The 20,708-nt window shown below is 41.1% G+C and overlaps 1 protein-coding gene across 1 annotated transcript in view; it reads right to left on the bottom strand.

Moving 5' to 3' along the window:
- The window catches only part of LOC124008800 (ephrin-B1-like), a 71,227-nt gene that overhangs the window by 2,594 nt on the left and 47,925 nt on the right, over nt 1-20,708 (bottom strand). Inside the window, exons 3-4 of the mRNA XM_046320365.1 lie at nt 4,407-4,499; nt 1,155-1,292 (exon numbers count right to left, since the gene is read on the bottom strand). Of these exons, the coding sequence (XP_046176321.1) occupies nt 1,155-1,292; nt 4,407-4,499 (231 nt within the window). The remainder of the gene's footprint in view (nt 1-1,154; nt 1,293-4,406; nt 4,500-20,708) is intronic.

Genomic DNA, 20,708 nt, shown 5'->3' with positions numbered 1-20,708 from the left:
GAAGTATTTGTAAATTGAAACGTATCATTTTGCTCCTGCTGACAATAATCCCATGCATTTATTTTGTCTGTTGTCCTGATTGGCTTTGGATGAGTTGTGCCCATTTAGCCGCCGTTCAGCACTCAGCTGTGCAGACAGGCATGATAAACTGTGCACCTGTATTATATTCCTCTTCACCTGTGGTATGAGAGAAGTCAGATGCAAAAGGTTGTTAGGCGGAGCTCTCGTGTGCAGGTAAAGGAATAGCACAGAAACAGAAGTTCAAAGTAACACACCAAGAAAGATGACTGTCAAACCTTCACATTGAAAGAAAACCCCACTGTGGGAGACTTGGCAGCTCTCCAGGATGAGAGGGAAGGCCATTTTGTTTGTCCTGCTGCAGAGCCAGAACTCAAGGGTCCAAATGACTTTCTAAACCTATGTAAACTTTAGCATTTTCTGCCTCCCTGTGAAAAAATACCATTCTGGTGACTGAAACCCAAGCAAAACAAACACAACTTGCTATATCTAATGTGCAGAAACCCTGCTGATGGATTTAATAGTCTCTGATCATTTTATCATCTGCCACTAGATCTCAGCCGAGCAGATATGGTTTTCATTTTTCATTACCACACTTGAACACTGTTTCTATCTATCCACATTACTACTCAGCATAATTAAAAAGGTAGATTAGTGTAGCTTTCTTAAACCAAAATGGAAAAATATAATACTTTTGTGCCTGTGTTTGTGCATGCGTGCGGAACAGAGGATGCTGGTGGGTGGAGCTATAGCTGGACAGGCTTATTGTAATAGCTTGAATGGAATAAATGGAGCGGAGTCACACATGTGGTTCCCATACGTTTGATGTGTTTGTTAGTGTTCCTTTATTAGTTTCCAGTCTTTACAATGAGCCAATCCTCCTATAGCTCCTCCCACCAGCCTCCCCTGGACTGAGAGAATATGTGTGTGGCAGACGTGGGGAAGCATTGTACTTAGAAAATGCAGTTACAAATGGTTTCACAATGTGGGATACAGTATTGGAAGCAAAACCATGACCTTTTGGCATTGAAGGTTACAGTCCAATCCACTGATAATGAGGACTATAACACAAAACAAGGAAACAGGGCTCATACTGAGACAAATATTCCTTTTCCCACAAGTTTGAGAATCCTCACCTTTGTTGCCTGGTTCCACAGCCCCACCACTGCCCCCCTTTTTCTTATATGGGCTGGTGGTTGTCTCCTTCACAGTGTTGTCCTGGTCTTGGCTTGGCTTGTCTGTTATAACTGGGTCCGGTACAACTGTGTTTGGGTCTGCAATTTATATGAAGAAAGTCAACAAAGTTAGATTCTAATGTGAATACTGTAAATTCTGTTGCTCTTTTTATAATTTTCCATTAAAGATTTGAAAATGGAGTTTGAAATGGGAGCCATATTTATCAGTTCCTTTGAACTCAATTTCTTCAAAGTAGTCGATGGCACACTTTTCAATTTAAAAACGGACAAGTCATGATGTCATATTTTGAGACATGCATGACAGTATCTACTATACCTTGCCAAATTAAGCTATAAGAAATGATGTAACTTGTCTCCTGACAAAAATGTCACTTTTTTCATGGTTCCCCTGAATCTCATCGATACCATGCAGAAGTCTACGGGGATACAATGGCATTAAGGGAGATTTCATCGACTGGAATATTATTGAAGTGTGCATATGAGTTTTACTGCCCCTCCTTCCAAGAGAACTTAGAGATCTTGGAATTATTTTACTGTAATAGTTTATAGAAAATATTCTAAATGTCCAATTGTTCTATTTTTAGAATAGCATTTTAAGAGCCCTAATGGAGGTGTGTCTCTTTGGTTATTAACACAGTATTTATAAAGGCATAGCTACAGATATTGATTATTTTAAACCAGCTCATATTGCTGCTACAGTGTGCTATGTATAACCTAAACTGCACCCTCAGTTTGTCTGTTTGATTACAGTTATTAAGAGAACTATTGTTCCAGGCGCTTTGGTGGTGTGCTGTCTGCTACTGCTGAGTGCTAGTTTCTAATGTGCAACACAACAAATGGATATGTCTACAACCACTAAAGAATCTCCATCACAAAGACAATATCACACATTTTAACATGACAGCTTGTTCTATAAAGACATTACACACCCCATACTAATATAAATGTGACCAATTCACCTGAGTTTCAAACATCGACAGGCCTGGCTCTTTCTCATTATACTAACATTTTGAAAGCTTCGTCTGCAGATAAGAGAGAGTCCATCAAAGCCATCAGCCTCCCTTTAAACTACCCAGCATACGGTGCCATACAATCTCATTTCATGGGTGAATAGTCATCTTATAATTGCATAAAATTCAATGTTCATATACAAATCAATAAATTACATCTCATAGTGTGCAGTAATACAAGAGTGACTCAGTATGAGGAAGTGTATCAGCAGATTAACAGTCTGCTATATATCCAGATATTGGTCATATGATCGTCTCCAATCATTGCCATTTATGTTAAGAAAGGCATTTTGTTAGAGATAAAGTTCTCTCCGTGAAAAATATAGGAATTACTTTTTACATTTTTTATTTTATTTTTTACAAAAGGGTTTAGCTTACTGTATGTATCCTCTTCTGATAATATAACATTTGTTCATGTTGCTTTGTGTGTATTTAACAATAATACTTTAGTGACCGTTGCCCTGGATGAGTCAGTGTAATAAAAGCAAAGAGACGATACCGTTTCTTCCTTACTTTATTGTATGTAAACCGTTTCTCTGTGTCTACAATATTTGTGGCAACAGAGTTGCTATGACTCAGTGGCTGAAAATAGGACCCAATCCTTCAGCAAACACGCAGATGAATGTACTATGACCTAGGGTCGGTAACGTCATTGCTCCAAATCCTAAAGAAATAAACCGTTGCATTCCAATCGTAACTACCTGCACAAGACAGCACAGTTAATGACATCTATAATCTTTTTACTGTTTCCTAGCTTCTAACATAATGGGCATCTTGTGCATTAAACACAGATTTACGCAAACAAGTCTTGAGAAAGACAAAAGGAATGTCAAGCCAACTATGATAATTATTATCTAAGGTCAGCTATACAAATAATCCCTATCTGTAGAATAAGAGTCTTATCGGCAGACCCTCCCTTTGTGGTTTGTTTGTTTTGGATGTGTGGACGCTGACTAGGGCAGTGATTAAGACTGACCCTGCCACTCCTAGCATGACGGCAGGCCACGAGCTACACTCTTCCAAAGAACCTAAAATGGTTCTTCGGCTGTCCCCATAGCAGAACCCTTTTAAAGAACCCTTTCCAAGTTGAACTATTTTGGGTTCCATGAAGAACCCTTTCCACAGAGGGTTCTACATGGAGCCAAAAAGGGTTATCCTATGGGGACAGCCTAAGAACCCTTTTGGAGCCCTGTGTGGATGAGTGGGCCAATATATCAGTGAGGATTTAAGGAGAGGGAGAGTGCATGTGCTGACTGATGCATATATATGGAGAACCTGGGTTTTTCCAGTGGTCTCATCTGTTCCACACGGCTGATGGTGCGTCTTTATTCCTTCATCACATTGATTTGTGTTGAATTGGTTTGTGTTGGCCTCGTAATCCACTGTCAGCATGATTATGTATTGAGACAAATGCGTATACATGTTGCACAGTGTTATTTCTAAAAGCTAGTGGGGACATGCCATGGCAGATTAGACAGCCCACACCACACCAGTGTAGAATGCCTGGGAACTCTTGCCCCACTTATCTCAATACATTGACATTATGTTAAGGCTGCTGCCTCATTTGGAAAACAATGTTAACACTTATTTGAGTTTGTGACACTGTGAGAGACAAAGTTCAAATTTAAGAGTGACAGTGTGTGAGAAACCTGGGCTCTTCAGGCAAAGCAATCTCATTCATGTTAGACCAACAGACAGTCTAAGTTATAGGACAACAGGTAGTCCATAACATGCTCTATCGAATGTCCTCTATGTTTTCCACAGCTTTAATTTGTCATTGTGTGAGTGAGGTCTTTTGGTATGTGTGAGAAAGTGTTTCAGTGTGTCCATCTGTATTTGCACAATAGCTTTTCTTTGTTTCATCTTTCCCTTCTCAAAAAAGAAAAGTAAAGAATGGAGTGAAATGTGATGTCTGAGGCCCTTATTTTATGAGCGATGAAGTCACTGGGCGACTCTCCACACACTGTGAGCAGCGGAGTATCCCACTGTAAAACCCACGCCCGGGGTGTCTGGCTTTATGAACAATAGCTCACGAAACGCTCCTCTTGCACTGCAGTCATGACAGTCCCCATACTAAGCTTTCATTATCACTCATCCATACATATCCTGCCTGGCTCTATTGTGACTGCCTTTTACTGCTTTTCTGGCATTCCTGCCAGCCCGCATCGAGATGCTTACTTACCCTGGCCCACTTTCATGACGATCTTCATGGAGAGGGTGTTGCAGACCCCTCCTTCCCTGTTCTCTAGACCCTCCAGGGTCCCATTCGACGTGGCTGTGATGAGACAGGAAACAGTGTTGGAACATAAATAATAATTACAGCCACTCAGAATTAATGTATGGCTTGATTGTTCATTCATGAAGAGAAAATATATTTGCTTCATAAGATACAATCTAACCACTTGCGCTGAGAAAATACTTTTTAACATCAAGCTGTATATATTGCTTTACAACAGGTTCATTTTCTAAACCGCACACTGGTAATGTCCGCTCAGGCTGTGGCACCATATAAAAACAAGGTTCTATTATTTTTGAAGGTGCTGCTTATATCTGTACATAGGAAGGAAATGGATGATGAAAAGTGGTGTCTCCTCCTACTAAGACATGGCTGTGATAGTAATCTGATCCCAAGGGAATGTGGTGGCCTTCAAAACACTGCTGAAATCATACATGTGGAGAGAGGGAGGTGTGCACAGTGCACAGTCCAATAATGTATATGTGGTAATCACTTTTACCCACCTCCTCCTATCTCTCCCCCTCCTCTTTAAAACAGGTTTTGTACCAAACATTTGGCAAGGCATGTTATGCCAGAAGCAATTATCGCAAGCTGCAAATGCCAGGGGCTTAGCTTTCTCTTTCGGCATGTCCTGTAATTAGAGACTGGGTGGCACAATGGCCTGCAGCCCTTATCTCTGAGGGGCTTTCCTTCAAATCAATATCCACTGAGGGGAGCTGAAGAGGCCAGGGGACAGGGGAGGCCAATAGGATCTCTGTCGCCCTGTGTTGCTTCTGTCAGCTTCGCTTCCCAAGGACTTAAGTCACAGAAACGGGGCGCAATTGGCACTCTCTATTCTAAGTTGGGACAGAAAAGACCAAGGAGTGTGAATATGGATCGGGTTCTCAATAATGCTTTCAGCCCATATATACGAGGAGGTGGTTTCCATGCCAGTGAAAGCTGGAGCCCGCCCTGCCCTGTGTGATTCTTTTCAGACCTGCTCCGTGGGTATTTTTACCTCCAGAAACCTCCGCTTTTTTCTCCATCTGCTCCATTCTCCCCCTCACATGGCACTAAAGGGACGGCCACCTTATTAGCTGGTCCAGATTCCTCTCTCATTAAGAGTCATGAATGAGTTGCCATGTAGGAGAGTGTTTGACTAATAAGGTCCCTCTCCAGGAGAATCAAAGCCCCTCTCAGTGGAGCCCAGGCACAATGGCGGTGGGCCGGTGAGAATGAGGCATGTGGCGCTGCTCCAGCAGAGGTATCCCACCACACCACTGGCTCAAATCACCAACCGCTCAACAACACAGAATGGGAGGCCTGTGAACCTGATTTCACTCTTTCTTTCCCACATTTTGTTTTTTCATTCTTCAAGGATGCAATTAGAAGACAGAGGACACACAAAACCGGGCTCATGACAAACATTTTGGATTAGCAATTTCTTCTTATGGAGCAGCCAGATAGAATAACATGAGAATTTGAATTATTTTGTTTTACAGGCAAAGCTTAAAGGAGCTTATATATTTCACTAATGACACCCTGCATATACTGACAGCCGTACAGTATGGCCAATCAAGAGACATTATAATGGAAAGGGATTCATTAAGTTAAGGAGCTGTGAGAGGTACAGCGAAAAGACAATCTCATTGACTATTGGCCAATGCCGGGAATAAACGTGGAACCAAGCCTCGTCTACCTACAAGCCGCGACCTTAGCTGATTACATTACCTGACTGGCTCATTCACATTGCATGCTATATCATGCAGGGCACTCTTTTACTACTACTACTACCACCAAATGAGACTTCTTTGTCAGTCGAGAGAGGCTCCAGCAAACTAATGTTGGGTTTAAATAAAAGTGACAAGCTAACCTTGAACAGTTTGATGGAGCAAGAGAAGCAAAACCCTAGACACAATTCATTAGTATTTTCTGATTGCATTAACCACCAAATAGACTTACCATGTTTCTCAAAAACCAACTGTCTCATACATCCCATATCTGTCCAGTATTCCACAAATAGAACCCCTCATTTGACAGATGCCTTTTTAAACTTTGTCGTTGAAAAGGTGGGCTTGTCTTATTAGGTTTTGAGCACTCGTGAAATGAGAATGGATGTGAGAAAAACATGAGCAATCGATAGCTTACAGCACTTAACCCCAAGAACAAATTGCGTTACAAAAAAAAATTTGAACGGATCCTCAACGCTCTGTTAGTGGAAAGTTGAGGCAGTGAGTGGGAGAAAGCTCCGCTGCCGTGAATGATGTCACAACTATTAAGATGCATGGGCCTGGGAGAGGTGCCAGGCTCCGACCGAGTCGTCATGCACAATGTGAGCATGCCACCGTGCCCGCGAGAAGCAGGGCAGAGATACAGACAACTGTCCAACAAGGCCTCTATTTATAGGCCACTATGTTGCCCATCAGAGAAACACTTAGATTCCAGGACAGGAAATCACGGCATCACTGAGAAAGGATAAGGGAATTTTATAACATGCATGGCCGTTGTCTGTTATTATTGTAATAACAAATATTGTATAATTGTTTGTCACTGCAATGAGTAAACTCATAGTTGGTTCTAGGACTGCCAAGGCCAACCTTTGAACTGGGAAAACATAATTTAACACAGGATATGAAGCAGGGTCATCAGCAGTCCCATCTCTTCCACAGCTGCTGAAACTGACTTCTGTTTTCAAGGGAACTGGGGGTCACGTTTCACAACTCATGGGGCTCTGAGATGTTGGAAAGATATCTTTACCTTGCAACAACACTGGTCTCTATCATTCAACTTCAACAAAGCTACTGCACTCGTTCCATGAAACGGAGTCTGGAAAATAGGTATTCCAATGTAAAAGTCTGAAATAATAGTCAACTCTAAAAAAATTCAAGGACAATACTCAAACTATTCCGTCTGGGGGGTACTAGGAAATGGTATTTTTTTTTGTCCCCAACTGTACTGTAGTGTACCAAAAACATCTGGAGGACATCTTGAGATTTGAACACAGCAGATTAGTTTAGGGACTGGGGATACTTTTTGCATGACAGCCTGTATCGACAAAAAGTTCCCTTCTTACCCAATAGATCAATGATTTATGTTGATAAAAAAACACCTTTCGGGGAAAGGGGGATACCTAGTCATTTGTACAACTGAATGCCTTCAACTGAAATGTGTATTCTGCATTTAACCCAACCCCTCTGAATCAGAGAGGTGTTATATGTAAGATTACCACCTCAAATTATCAGGGCAAATGTTTGTTTATTTCTAAAGAATGTGGACCATATAGTGCATAGTTCAGGTCTGAGAATTCTAACTCGTTCCTAGGTATGTTTATAAGACTGAGATGGGACCCTTTGTTAATATACGGTGCTCAAAATATAAATGACTTACTGTATAGCTACCAATTATAAAAATCCCCTTGAGAAAGTGGAGCCTTTCTGTTTGAATCATAGCATGGTTGTTTGGAGCCTTTACCACTGGGGGTAGGGAGCCAACAGACATTAGCACATAATTCATTTGGCAAGAATAACTCTATATGCTATAGTGTGTGGCTCTGAGGGAGGTTTCTCTGAGGGAGGCTTCATGACTAAAATAAATCTTGTGCCATTCTAGGTTTCTTCCTTTAGCACCTCTAATTAACTCCAACATGTTTCCTCTTGATTATGGTTTCTTTCTTTGCTCCAAGGACAAATAGCATGGTCTTGCAGGCCATCATACTTGTATGCAACTGCAACAGCACAGACACTGTGCTGCTTGTTTAAACATAAGCCAATCTGAAGGGAGTCTTATTCACTCATTGTAAGACATTGTGGGTGAGGATATGAAGCAAAACAGTTTGTTTTACAATTGACATTCTCTGTGGTTTGTCCTCATTTAGCTGACAAACTAAATGCAGACAGTATTTCCAAACTTAACTGTCATTTCAGTTTGTAGGACGCTATGGATGTTCCTCTGAGCGCAGCCAATACCACATCCCCACATACTCACACATGCACACCATGTTTAGAAGCAAACACGATTTGTCCCAAAAATTATTCCCTGTACTTAGATGAAATGACAAAGACATTCTCCAAAAACAAAAGACCAAGCGCATTCAATTTTAATGAATGTGCTCTGCAGCATGCTTCTGTAGAATGCGTAGACAATACCTTATACACAGTCCTGTGCATGTGTTTACTGAGCAATAGCATGTACTTATGCATGCATGAGTCAACATCTGACATACAAGGACTCTCTTTACTGTAATTAAACATGAGCAAAATCTATACCGTATACTCATTATTCATTTTTCAATTATATTTGATTACATATTGATTTAGCAGTATTACAGAACTTGCCAGTGTACACTACATCAGGCCCATAATGTTAATGCCACGGCTTCTGTATTCTTTCCCTGTAACTCACTGTAACTCCTAGTGGCATCTTTGCCCCAAACACCATCTGACATGTCTGAGCTTTGCCCCGTCTGACAAAAACTCATGTAATCTGTTTCAGTGGAGTCAGAACCTTCACTGACGCGCCACTTTAAAACCTTGGGACAAATGGTAAGAAAAAGGCACAGAGAAAACCACGCAAAGCACCTTTAAAAGGCCTTGATGAGTGATAGGCTTAGCGGGATAGAAAGGGTTGTTGTAAACTCAACTCCCAGATGAGCACTGATAACTGTGTTCCAAGGACTATGCCAGGTAGCCACCCTGACAGAAACTGGAGTGGGATTCAGCATTCTGAGACAAGGCCACAGCTACTCTCTGACCCACATCATTTAGACACACAGGGGACACTGGAAACATTGAAGCTAGCTATTCTGTCCATAATAGAAGGAAATTATAAAAGTCTTGAAAAGTAAGAAACTGTGGTATGTTAGACAGTTTAAAATTATATTTTGACAATGTCAATCGCTTGTGAAATAGAGAACATTTTGGACTCACTATCTTTAGTGAGAAACTGGGTTTGGTCTGTGTTTATGATCAGTAAGATAATAAGATGCAAAATATTTGGGTTAGGAATAGAAGCAGTTGTTTTAGGGATTCAAGGGAGAGTGGCTAAGTCCCAAGGCTGCCCCATCAGATCAGGCACAGTTGACCTGCCTGCTGACAAATTAAGCTGAGGGTCTGGAGTGGATATTTCAGCGCTGCTGCAAGATTACAGCACACTCAGCTCCGCCAATGATATTAAGAACAACCTTTAAATCCCGGGGGCCAGCTGCACCATGGGAGCTAAGAGTCCCAGAACAGGAGGGAGGGGGAACTCAGCCCAGCCGCCACCACTGTCTCCCACCTACCCACCTCACATCAGAATGAGACCACAGGCTCACTACACGACATCAGAACCAAAGCAGGGCTTTGACGAAAATGAAGAGAAACACATTTTTTTATTTTTCTCCCACTAAACCTGTCAGCTCTGTGAGTGTCTCTGTGGATGCTAGGGTGGATGCCAACTCACAACATTGCGATTACGAAAATGGATTGCTCCTACAGACAGTGAGTCACGTGGCCGTGGCTTGATATATAAAGCAGGCATCGAGGCATTCCGTTACTGTTCGATTGAACATTAGAATGGGCAAAACGAGTAACCCAAGCCTTTGAGAGTGGTATGACCGTCTGTACCAGGCACGCCGGATCCACTATTTCAGAAATGTCCGGCCTCCTGGACTTTTCACGCACAACAGTGTCTAGGGTTTACCGAGAATGGTGCGACAAACAAAAAAGCGGCATTCCAGTCAGCGGCAGTCCTGTGGGTGATAAAAGCTCATTGATGAGAGGTCGAAGGAGAACGGCAAGAATCGTACAAGCTAAAAGGCGTGCCACAAACTGACAAATAATGGTGCTGTACAACAGTGGTGTGCAGAACGGCACCTCGCAACGCACAACTCCTCGATCCTTGTCACGGATGGGCTATCACAGCAGACGGTTCCACTTCTATCAGCTAAAAGAAGAGGCTTCAGTGTGCACGCAATCACCAACACTGGACAATAGAGGAGTGGAAAAACATTGTCTGGAACATAACAGTGAGTTCAGTTTACTTGAGTGGCCTCCAAAGTCCCCGGACCTCAACCAAATAGAGCATCTTTGGGATGAGATGGAACAGGCTGTTCGCAAAATGAACGTACCGCCGTCTAATCTGCAGCAACTGCGTGATGCCATTGCGTCAGCATGGACCAACATCCCTGTGGAACATTTCTGACACCTTGTAGAATGCCCCAAATAATTCAGGATGTTCTGGAGGCAAAGAGGGTGGTCCGACCCAGTACTATATGGGTGTACCTAATGAACGGTCCAGTGGGCACCTGAGAGGTTGCCTGTGGTTGAACAGACAATTAAATGTGGGTTATGAGTGGAGACACGTGCTCAATATTTACAAAATAGGATTCTGTAAACACTCCAGGGTGTAACAACAATGAAAAGCCCTCAGATGTGTATTTTTACATTTTGACAGCAGTCAAATGTAAATTGAAAAGTCAACATTTAATTCCGTTCCATATGACTTCATTAATGTATTGGGTTGGTTGCCTGAGCTTGACAGGGACCAGTAAGTGACTAGTTTTACCCAAATCCCCAGTTTAATGGGCATAACTGTAATTATACACAGAGCACAGATCAAAGCTGTAACCCATGTTTAAAGATGATGCACAGGCACAGTAATTGTTTGTCTTTGGGGAAGCGGCGTTTCTGACAGAAATAGTGAGTTGAAAAGACCCCAGTCGACTCGTTCTGGGTCACTCCCTACCACTGTTCACAGGAACCTAAACTCTGGTGCCGCAGAGTGACAGAGGAGACAATGTCTGGAAGGCTCTGCCGGGATCTTCCTGCAAGCTGGGAGTATCTGATTTCACTCGAAGGAAACTACAGAGATAATATACAATCATTCAATAGACACCAGAAGGGTTTTATTGGGAAACTACTGAGCTCAGGAAACAAACATTTGATATGCTGAATACCACTTTCAAAGATTCTTTATTCTCAAGGTCATGCTGAAAGAGGGATTAACGAAGAATACAATAGTTGAGAGGGGATGTCATTTTTTATTCTTGTTCAAACTGATTCACGTAGAGTGGGATCAAATAGAATAGGATCAAAAGAGTTTCAGAAAGCAATTCAAACAGAAAGCTTGACTTGAAGAGGACGTAATGGTGAAATGTTTATTTAAACTATTATTTTCTGTGCACAATTTCTTCTTTATGCTACATACTTTCAATGAAATCCCTCAAATTAAAAATGAAACACCAGATTTCAGATTTCTTTTAAGGGGGCAGAATTTAGGTATGCACAAGTACCCCCCTACACAGTCAAATCATAAGAGTTAATTCAACTCCTATGGATTCAAATGTAACAGTATTTTGGGGTTTATATTGTCCCACCCCCATTTGCTAAATCCCCTCTGGTTATGGTGTTGATCTTTTTTTCTTATTTTTAACGACACTAAATGGAGTAAATATTCAACTCTCAGAGAGTTGCTCAAAATGAACTTAAATGACAATTTTACTCTTCTCAGTATTATTTTTAATCAACTCCCTTGCTATGATACATTTGCCTGTGTTAACAATCAACTACAGCATAGTACATTTGTCTTTCAGTTTACCTCCTTTAAGGGTGTAAAGGGTGTATACGCGTGTAATTTTGAGAGAAAAAAAATGTATGTGTCACATTATGGTGGTTTGCAAAGTGATATCCAAACTCTGTTGGAAGCCGACTTGCTGGAAGAAATCCATCCCTTTTCATCACTCACAACTTGCAATTAAAATCCCTATCAGGGTAGGAAAGAAAATATCATACATGAAGACTACCTACACCCTTCAAATTCAACTCTGGACCTCGAAGCGAGTTCCACAGAATTTTTTTACATCTTTTATCGTTTGCCTCTAATCGGGGACTGATTTAGACCTGGGACATCAGGTGTGTGAAATTCATTATCAGGTAGAACAGAAAACCAGCATGCTCCAGACCTTGTAGGGTAAGAGTTGAGTACCCCTGACCAACACCATGTAAACTGGAACAACTATCTCACTAACTAACAGTTGCAATTAATCCAACCACTTACAGATTGGATTAGTTTAGAAAGATGTGTGTTTCTTATCTTTGTGTAGTAATAGATAAAAACAATCAAATGTAAATGCAAAAACACAGATATTGAAACAAACTATTTGAAATATGACAAGGCCCCTCCCACATATGTGGATAACTCAAAATATTTAACTGTCTCTGGTTACTCTTAATGGAGTTAAATGTACTCTGTCCCAATTAACCATAATTTATCAACATTACGGAGCGTATCACTCCCTCGAGGGATAAGATGATTCACAGTAGAGTCAATTTAACCAACATTTTTTAACACTGATTTCAACTATCCTTGATTTACTTGATTTTATTTATTTTCCTGTAGAAATCTTGGTGTAAAGGTGGAAATTGCACATTACGAGAATGGTGTAGCCTCACATATCGCTTTTCTTCCAGAAGAGAAGCTTGCCAGCATTCCAACACTGGAACTGACCTGCTTTAATGTCCATCCATTCTCCCTCCCATAGGCAGATGTGATATTTAGTATACTGCCAGTTGAATTTTATACTCTCTGAACTCTTTTTTTCATGGGGACAACTGACATTTTTCACCCCCCATCCTATATACAGCATGATGGTAGCGCCATCCTGTGATCATACAGCAGTTCATCTTTAGTACCATAAGAGGTGATACAAACATAAAAAGGATCCAGATTATTGTAGCTTTATCATAGACCTAGATGTCTTGGTGCTAACTCAAACCCCTGCAGTACTTCATCACACACACACACACACACACACACACACACACACACACACACACACACACACACACACACACACACACACACACACACACACACACACACACACACACACACACACACACACCAGCTCTCTGTGCTGCAGAGTGTTTGTAATTCGATTTGAACTCTGGCAAATTGTTTGATGGGAAACACAAAAACAGTAATGCGGTCCTGCACCCGGCAGGAGGTTCATTGAACCAATATACTCCACTAATTTTCATAGACAGCAGGCGGGGGAGGGGGCAGTACAGGTGCATCAAAGCTGGGACCGCGAGACTGAAAAACAGCTTCCATCTCCAGGCCATCAGACTGTTAAATAGTCACCACTAGCCGGCCTCTGCTCAGTACCCTGCCCTGAAATTGAGTCACTCTCACAAGCCACCACCACCCTGTACTCAACCCTGCACCTTAGAGACTGCTGCCCTTTGTACATAGTTATTGAACACTGGTCACTTTGACAATGTTTACATACCATTTTACACAATTTATGTATTCTAGTCAAGGCTCACCCTATATAACTACTGCTGTTCACACCTTTTATATTCATACACTGTCCATAAATGTCTATACACACCATCATATACAGTTGAAATCGGAAGTTTACATACACTTCTGTTGGAGTCATTAAAACTTGTTTTTCAACCACTCCACAAATGTCTTGTTAACAAACTATAGTTTTGGCAAGTCGTTTAGGACATCTACGTAATTTTCCCAACAATTGTTCACACACACACTAAGTTGACTGAGCTTGGAAAGTTACAGAAAATGATGTCATGGCTTTAGAAGCTTCTGATAGGCTAATTGATATAATTTGAGTCAATTGGAGGTGTACCTGTGGATGTATTTCAAGACCTACCTTCAAAATCAGTGCCTCTTTGCTTGACATCATAGGAAAATCAAAAGAAATCAGCCAAGACCTCAGAAAAAAAAATTGTAGACCTCCACAAGTCTGGTTCATCCTTGGGAGCAATTTACAAATGCCTGAAGGTACCACATTCATCTGTACAAACAATAGTATGCAAGTATAAACACCATGGGACCATGCAGCCGCCATGCCACTCAGGAAGGAGACTCGTTCTGTCTCCTAGAGATTAACGTACTTTGGTGCAAAAAGTGAAAATCAATCACAGAACAACAGTAAAGGACCTTGTGAAAATGCTGGAGGAAACAGGTACAAAAGTATCTATATCCACAGTAAAACAAGTCCTATATTGACATAACCTGAAAGGCCGCTCAGCAAGGAAGAAGCCACTGCTCCAAAACCGCCATAAAAAAGCCAGACTATGATTTGCAACTGCACATGGGGACAAAGATGGTACTTTTTGGAGAAATGTCCTCTGGTCTGATGAAACAAAAATAGAACTGTTTGGCCATAATGACCATCGTTATGTTTGAAGGAAAAAGGGGGATGCTTGCAAGCCGAAGAACACCATCCCAATTGTGAAGCACTGGGGTGGCAGCATCATGTTGTGGGGGTGCTTGCCGCAGGAAGGACTGGTGCACTTCACAAAATAGATGGCATCATGAGGGGGAAAATTATGTGGATATATTGAAACAACAGCTCAAGACATCAGTCAGAAAGTTAAAGCTTGGTCGCAAATGGGTCTTCCAAATGGACAATGACCCCAAGCATACTTCCAAAGTTGTGGCAAAATGACCTAAGGACAACAAAGTCAAGGTATTAGAATGGCCATCTCAAAGCCCTGACCTCAATCCTATAGAAGATTTGTGGGCATAACTGAAAAAGCGTGTGCGTGAAAGGAGGCCTACAAACCTGACTCAGTTATACCAGCTCTGTCAGGAGGATTAGGCCAAAATTCAAAGGGAAGCTTTGGGAAGCTTTGTGGGAAGCTTGTGGAAGGCTAACCGAAACATTTGACCCAAGTTAAACTATTTAAAGGCAATGCTACCAAATACTAATTGAGTGTATGTAAACTTCTGACCCACTGGGTATGTGATGAAAGAAATAAAAGCTGAAATAAATCATTCTCTCTACTATTATTCTGACATTTCACATTCTTGAAATAAAGTGGTGATCCTAACTGTCAGGAATTGTGAAAAACTGAGTTTAAATGTATTTGGCTAAGATGTACGTAAACTTCCGACTTTAACCATACATACAATGAGTGTCTTTCCGAGACAGACTTACCAGGTGAATCCAGGTGAAAGCTATTATTCCTTATTGACGTCACTTGTTAAATCCACTTCAAAATCAGTGTAGATTAAGGGGAGGAGACTGGTTAAAGAAGGATTTTTAAGCCTTGAGACATTAATTGCGCAAGTGTGCAATTCAGTGGGTGAGTGGGCAAGACAAAATATTTAAATGCCTTTGAATGGGGTATGGTAGTACGTGCCAGGTGCACTGGTTTGAGTGTCAACAACTGCAACGCTTTTGGGTTTTTCACACTCAACAGTTTCCCGTGTGTATCAAGAATCGGATTATTAATATTAGGAAGGTGTTTGGAATGTTTTGTGATGTTTAATGTTTCAAATATGTCTATATTTCTTAATAATTTTCTTGAAATGTTTTGGCTTCGCATGGATTGTTTTGACAGGTATTACTGCACTCTCGGTGCTAGGAACATAAGCATTTCGCTACACCCACTAGAACATTTGCTAAATATGTGTACGCGACCAATACTATTTCACAGCCTCCCAGCAGTGTCTCCTTATATTTTATTTATGTTAATTAATGGATGCTTAAAGGAGAAAAACGGCATCTTAACTTGCTCTCTAAAGTCTCACAATCCATTATGTACAGGATTGACAGCACTGGGACTAAACCGCCTCCTAAAATCCAGTAGATGCCTGGATAATTTATGCATCGGTGCAATGAGATAGCAGTGGGACACAGAGGCAGATATTGCAAACCTTATCAGGCCCTTATACACTGGACAAGATGGAGCTGTTCCCAAACTGGTATAGGGAATTATTACATGGTGTGTATAACCTACATTACATGGTTTGGAGGTGTGTGTATGTACATCTGTACTTGGTTGTGCGTGTTGGGTGGGCGTGATAGATATGTTTCACATTTGTTTCTCATTTTCCCCATGTTTTCTATTTCTAATAAAACAGTGGATTTGAAAGGATAAAGTAGCTGCTAGGGCTGATTCCATTTAGTAGACTGGTCGATTGTTTGGGCGATAAGAAATGTTGGCCGACCAACAGCCTTAGTCGAGCAGTAGCAAAAAATATAAAAACAGTACCAGTCAAAGGTTTGGACACACCTACTCATTCAGGTTTTTATTTTATTTTTTACCATTTTCTAAACAAATCAAAATATATTTGATATTTGTGAGATTCTTCAAAGTAGCCACCCTTTGCCTTGATGATAGATTTGCACACTCTTGACATTCTCTCAACCAGCTTCATGAAGTAGTCACCTGGAATGCATTTCAATTAACAGGTGTGCCTTGTTAACCCTTTCATGTGTGAGTTCCAAATATCTCTAACGGTTGCCCCAGCGTTATTTTTTTTATGCACATGATGTTAGAACGTTCTCTCCATCTCAGAATGTGATTGTTACGCAACAGTACAACAGTACATTTAATCCGCGCTGCCCTCAAACCAAGGCACTTAGCTTGTTTTTATTTATAGGCTGTTTCAACTTCAATTTCAAATGATTTTCGAACAAGTTTTTATTTTCTAAGAACAGTTTGAATTGAAGTGTGTTCCGCCTCCTCATTCATTGACATAAAAATAGTCCTTTTCACTTTTGCGGACAATTATGTTTTGGGACATTTCTGACCCAGACAAAATTCCCCAGGCACTTCCCAATTGTTGGCATGCATTCCGATTCTTGCATAGATTGTAATGGGCACATATTATGTGTGCAAAATACTTTTTTGAAGGTTGTACTGATTATGATGATCTAAGCTAATTCCAGCTGTGTGTAGCCATGTTTGTTGACAAACAATGCATTATGGGTTTCACGTAATCGTCTGTTGGACCAAATATGTTATAACAAAATGAGGTGAGTAAGGGTTCACTCATTTTTTGAGTAAAGTTCCGGAAATGAATGGTGGGATGTGAACGATGGTGGACGACACCCTCCCTTGAACATGCAAACTATAAACAGACCAAAAACACCGTCTCCTCTTATTATCTTTGGTTTCTGTGAAGGGAAAAAAGCATGACAGCGCGCAGAAACTACCCATCTTCTAATTACTTTCAATTTCTAGAGATGTTTAACTCAATTATTTTGATCAATGGTGAGCTCACCTGTGATGTGATTAATTATAAACAGTCATTTATATTAGCTAATTCATATTGTAGTTTGTCAGCGAGAGTTATACAAACATGACCGCTTGTGTTACGTCAATCTTTTCTCAGTTAGCGCTAGGACAAATGTAGCCTACATTTTTCCGGTTTGGATGATTGTGTTATGCTGTAGATACTTTTGTGTATGTCTGAACATTGCATCCAAAAATAAACTGCTCACATTTTGGACATAACTTTGTAAGGACTGTGTTTGTGCAAAATGTTTCTGAAAAATGTGTGGCCAGCTCAAATGCTGTTTGTTGCTTCATTCGAAACTGGCCCTTCTAAATAAGTGTTCTAATCACAACAGTTTTATCGTACACTACAGGGACCACTGTAGAACGATCACACCCGTGTGTCCGTACGTGTGAAAAGGTTAAATGTTCATTTGTGGAATTTCATTACTTCTTAAAGCGTTTGAGCCAATCACTTATGTTGTGACATGGTAGCGGTGGTATACAGAAGATAGCCCTCTGGGTCTTCCAGGAAAGGAAGAGTTCTCTCTGCTGCAGAGGATAACTTATTTAGAGTTAATTGCACCTCAGATTACAGCCCAAATAACTGCTTCAGAGTTCAAGTAACAGACACATCTCAACATCAACTCTTCAGAGGAGACTGCGTGAATCAAGCATTCATGGTCAAATTGCTGCAAAGAAACCACTACTAAATGTCACCATTACGAATAAGAGGCTTGCTTGGGCCAAGAAACACAAGCAATGGGCATTAGACCGGTGGAAATCTGTCCTTTGGTCTGATGAGTCCAAATGTGAGATTTGGGGATTTTTTGTTACATGCAGAGTATGTGAATGGATGATCTCTGCATTTGTGGTTCCCACCATGAAGCATGGAGGAGGAGGTGTGACGGAGTGGGGGTACTTTGCTGTCGACACTGTTGTTGATTTATTTAGAAGTCAAGGCGCACTTAACCAGCATGGCTACCACAGCATTCTGCACCGATACGCCATCCCATCTGGTTTGAGCTTAGTGGGACTATCATTTGTTTTTCAACAGGACAATGACCCAAAACACACCTCCAGGCTGTGTAAGGGCTATTTGACCAAGACGGAGAGTGATGGAGTGCTGCATCAGATGATCTGGCCTCCACAATCACCTGACCTCAATGCAATTGAGATGGTTTGAGATGAGTTGGACCGCAGAGTGAAGGAAAAGCAGCCAACAAGTGCTTAGCATGTGGGAACTCCTTCAAGACTGTTGGAAAAGCATTCCAGGTATAGCTGGTTGAGAGAATGTGGCAACTTTGAAAAATCTAAAATTGCTTAACACTTTTTTGGTTATTACATGATTCCATATGTGCTATTTCAGTTTATTTCTTCACTATTATTCTACAATGTAGAAAATAGTAAAAAAATTATAAAGAAAAACCCTTGAATGAGTAGGTGTGTCCAAACTTCTGATGGGCACTGTTTCTCACAAATCTATTGTCCAAGGACATGCTATCATCTACTCTACAGGGATATTAAACACTTTGAATTATTGTTCCAAAAGGGACTCATATGATATCAACATACATTTTTTTAAATTCATATCATTGACATAGAAACCAAATCATGGCTCCTAGAAGCATGTCGTTTGTCATATTTCAGCAACATTTTTCTAATCTTAAACAATTCCTAGAAACAGCTTAATAGGATGAAAGGCAGAATGCCCACTGTGTTTGCTTACAGCTTTATCTCAGACATAATGAGAAAGGTAGACAACAGGAATATTTGCAAGGGCCCGTGTAGAGGAGTTGGAAATAAAAAAATTCAGTGCGACTAGCAATATCCATATTAGCACATTTATTTATTATAGAGCAACAATAGTTTGTTTATGAGCAACAATATTGTGGAGGAAAAACATCCTCCCAACGAACCTTCCTCCCGGTCTTTGATGTCTCAGCCAAGACAAATGGCAGTAGATTGGGGCGTGCCCTGTTTTCCTTACTGTACTCCCTGTCTATGATGGATCTGACACTACCAACACCGACCTTTTCATAGTGCCCTTCTGATTTCATCGATTGAGGCATGGTTAAAGTCAACAGTGACTTATGAAACCCTACCACAAGAAATAATTTCCACAACTACCGATCCTTTGGCCAGGACTGAGATGGATGGTTTACAAAAGAGGGCTTTCACATCCAGCTTGAAATCCCATTGGCAGCAACACTTTTCTCTGGTCTGATTATGATCGCTCTCATTTATTTTAATGATGTACACTGAGTGCACAAAATATTAAAAACGACTTCCTAATATTGAGTTGCACCCCACCCTTTCGCTCTCAGAACAGCATCAATTCATAGTGGCATGGTCTCTACAAGGTGTCGAAAGCGTTCCACAGGGATTCTGGCCCATGTTGACTCCAATGCTTCACACAGTTGTGTCAAGTTGGCTGGACGTCCTTTGGGTGAAGGACCATTCTTGACACCTGGGAAACTTGAGCGTGAAAAACCCAGCAGCGTTGCAGTTCTTGACACAAACCGGGGCACCTGGCATCTACTACTATACCCCATTCAAAAGGCACGTAAATATTTTGTCTTACCCATTCACCCTCTGAAAGGTACACATACACAATCCATGTCTCAATTGTCTCAAGGCCTAAAAATCCTTCTTTAACCTGTCTCTTCCACTTCATCTACACTGATTGAAGTGGATTTAACAAGTGACATCAATAAAGGATCATACTGTCGCTTCACCTGGTCAGTCTATGTCATTCATGTTTTGTACACTCAGTGTATAAGTGAACACAACCTCTGCAGTCATTTTCAAATGTCTGATTAAAAAGTCCACTATTATTCAAAATGAGATTATTCCAAAATAGTGCAGCGTAACCTACCATTTACAATGGCGGAGCGTGTTCTAAGACCTGTCCAAGCAATTTGACTTAAATGGGAAAAATCATGATCCAGGATTGTAGGACAGTTCGTTGGAACTGCAAGCTTGATCTGACACTGCGAGATTTCTGAAAGAGCATTAACTTAACTACAATCTCTCCTCAGGGATGTGAGAAAGTCCCTGAAAGCATTAATTGGTGTAAAATTGGTGTTAGTTTCTGCTGTACGCACAGGGAGCGTACTCATTACCCTACATAACACACATCACTACATCCCATCATGCCTCACTCTATGGCCCCCAAAGGTCAAGGTGACTACCTTGGGGATATTGCTATGGCAACAGGTGGGGGATCTGATCCATGTGGGGGCTCAGATGGTTC

This window comes from Oncorhynchus gorbuscha, linkage group LG02, assembly GCF_021184085.1.
Source record: "Oncorhynchus gorbuscha isolate QuinsamMale2020 ecotype Even-year linkage group LG02, OgorEven_v1.0, whole genome shotgun sequence".
Classification (NCBI taxonomy): domain Eukaryota; kingdom Metazoa; phylum Chordata; class Actinopteri; order Salmoniformes; family Salmonidae; genus Oncorhynchus; species Oncorhynchus gorbuscha.
Note: the sequence above shows the minus strand (reverse complement) of the source record. Positions and strands in the feature narration are given on the sequence as shown.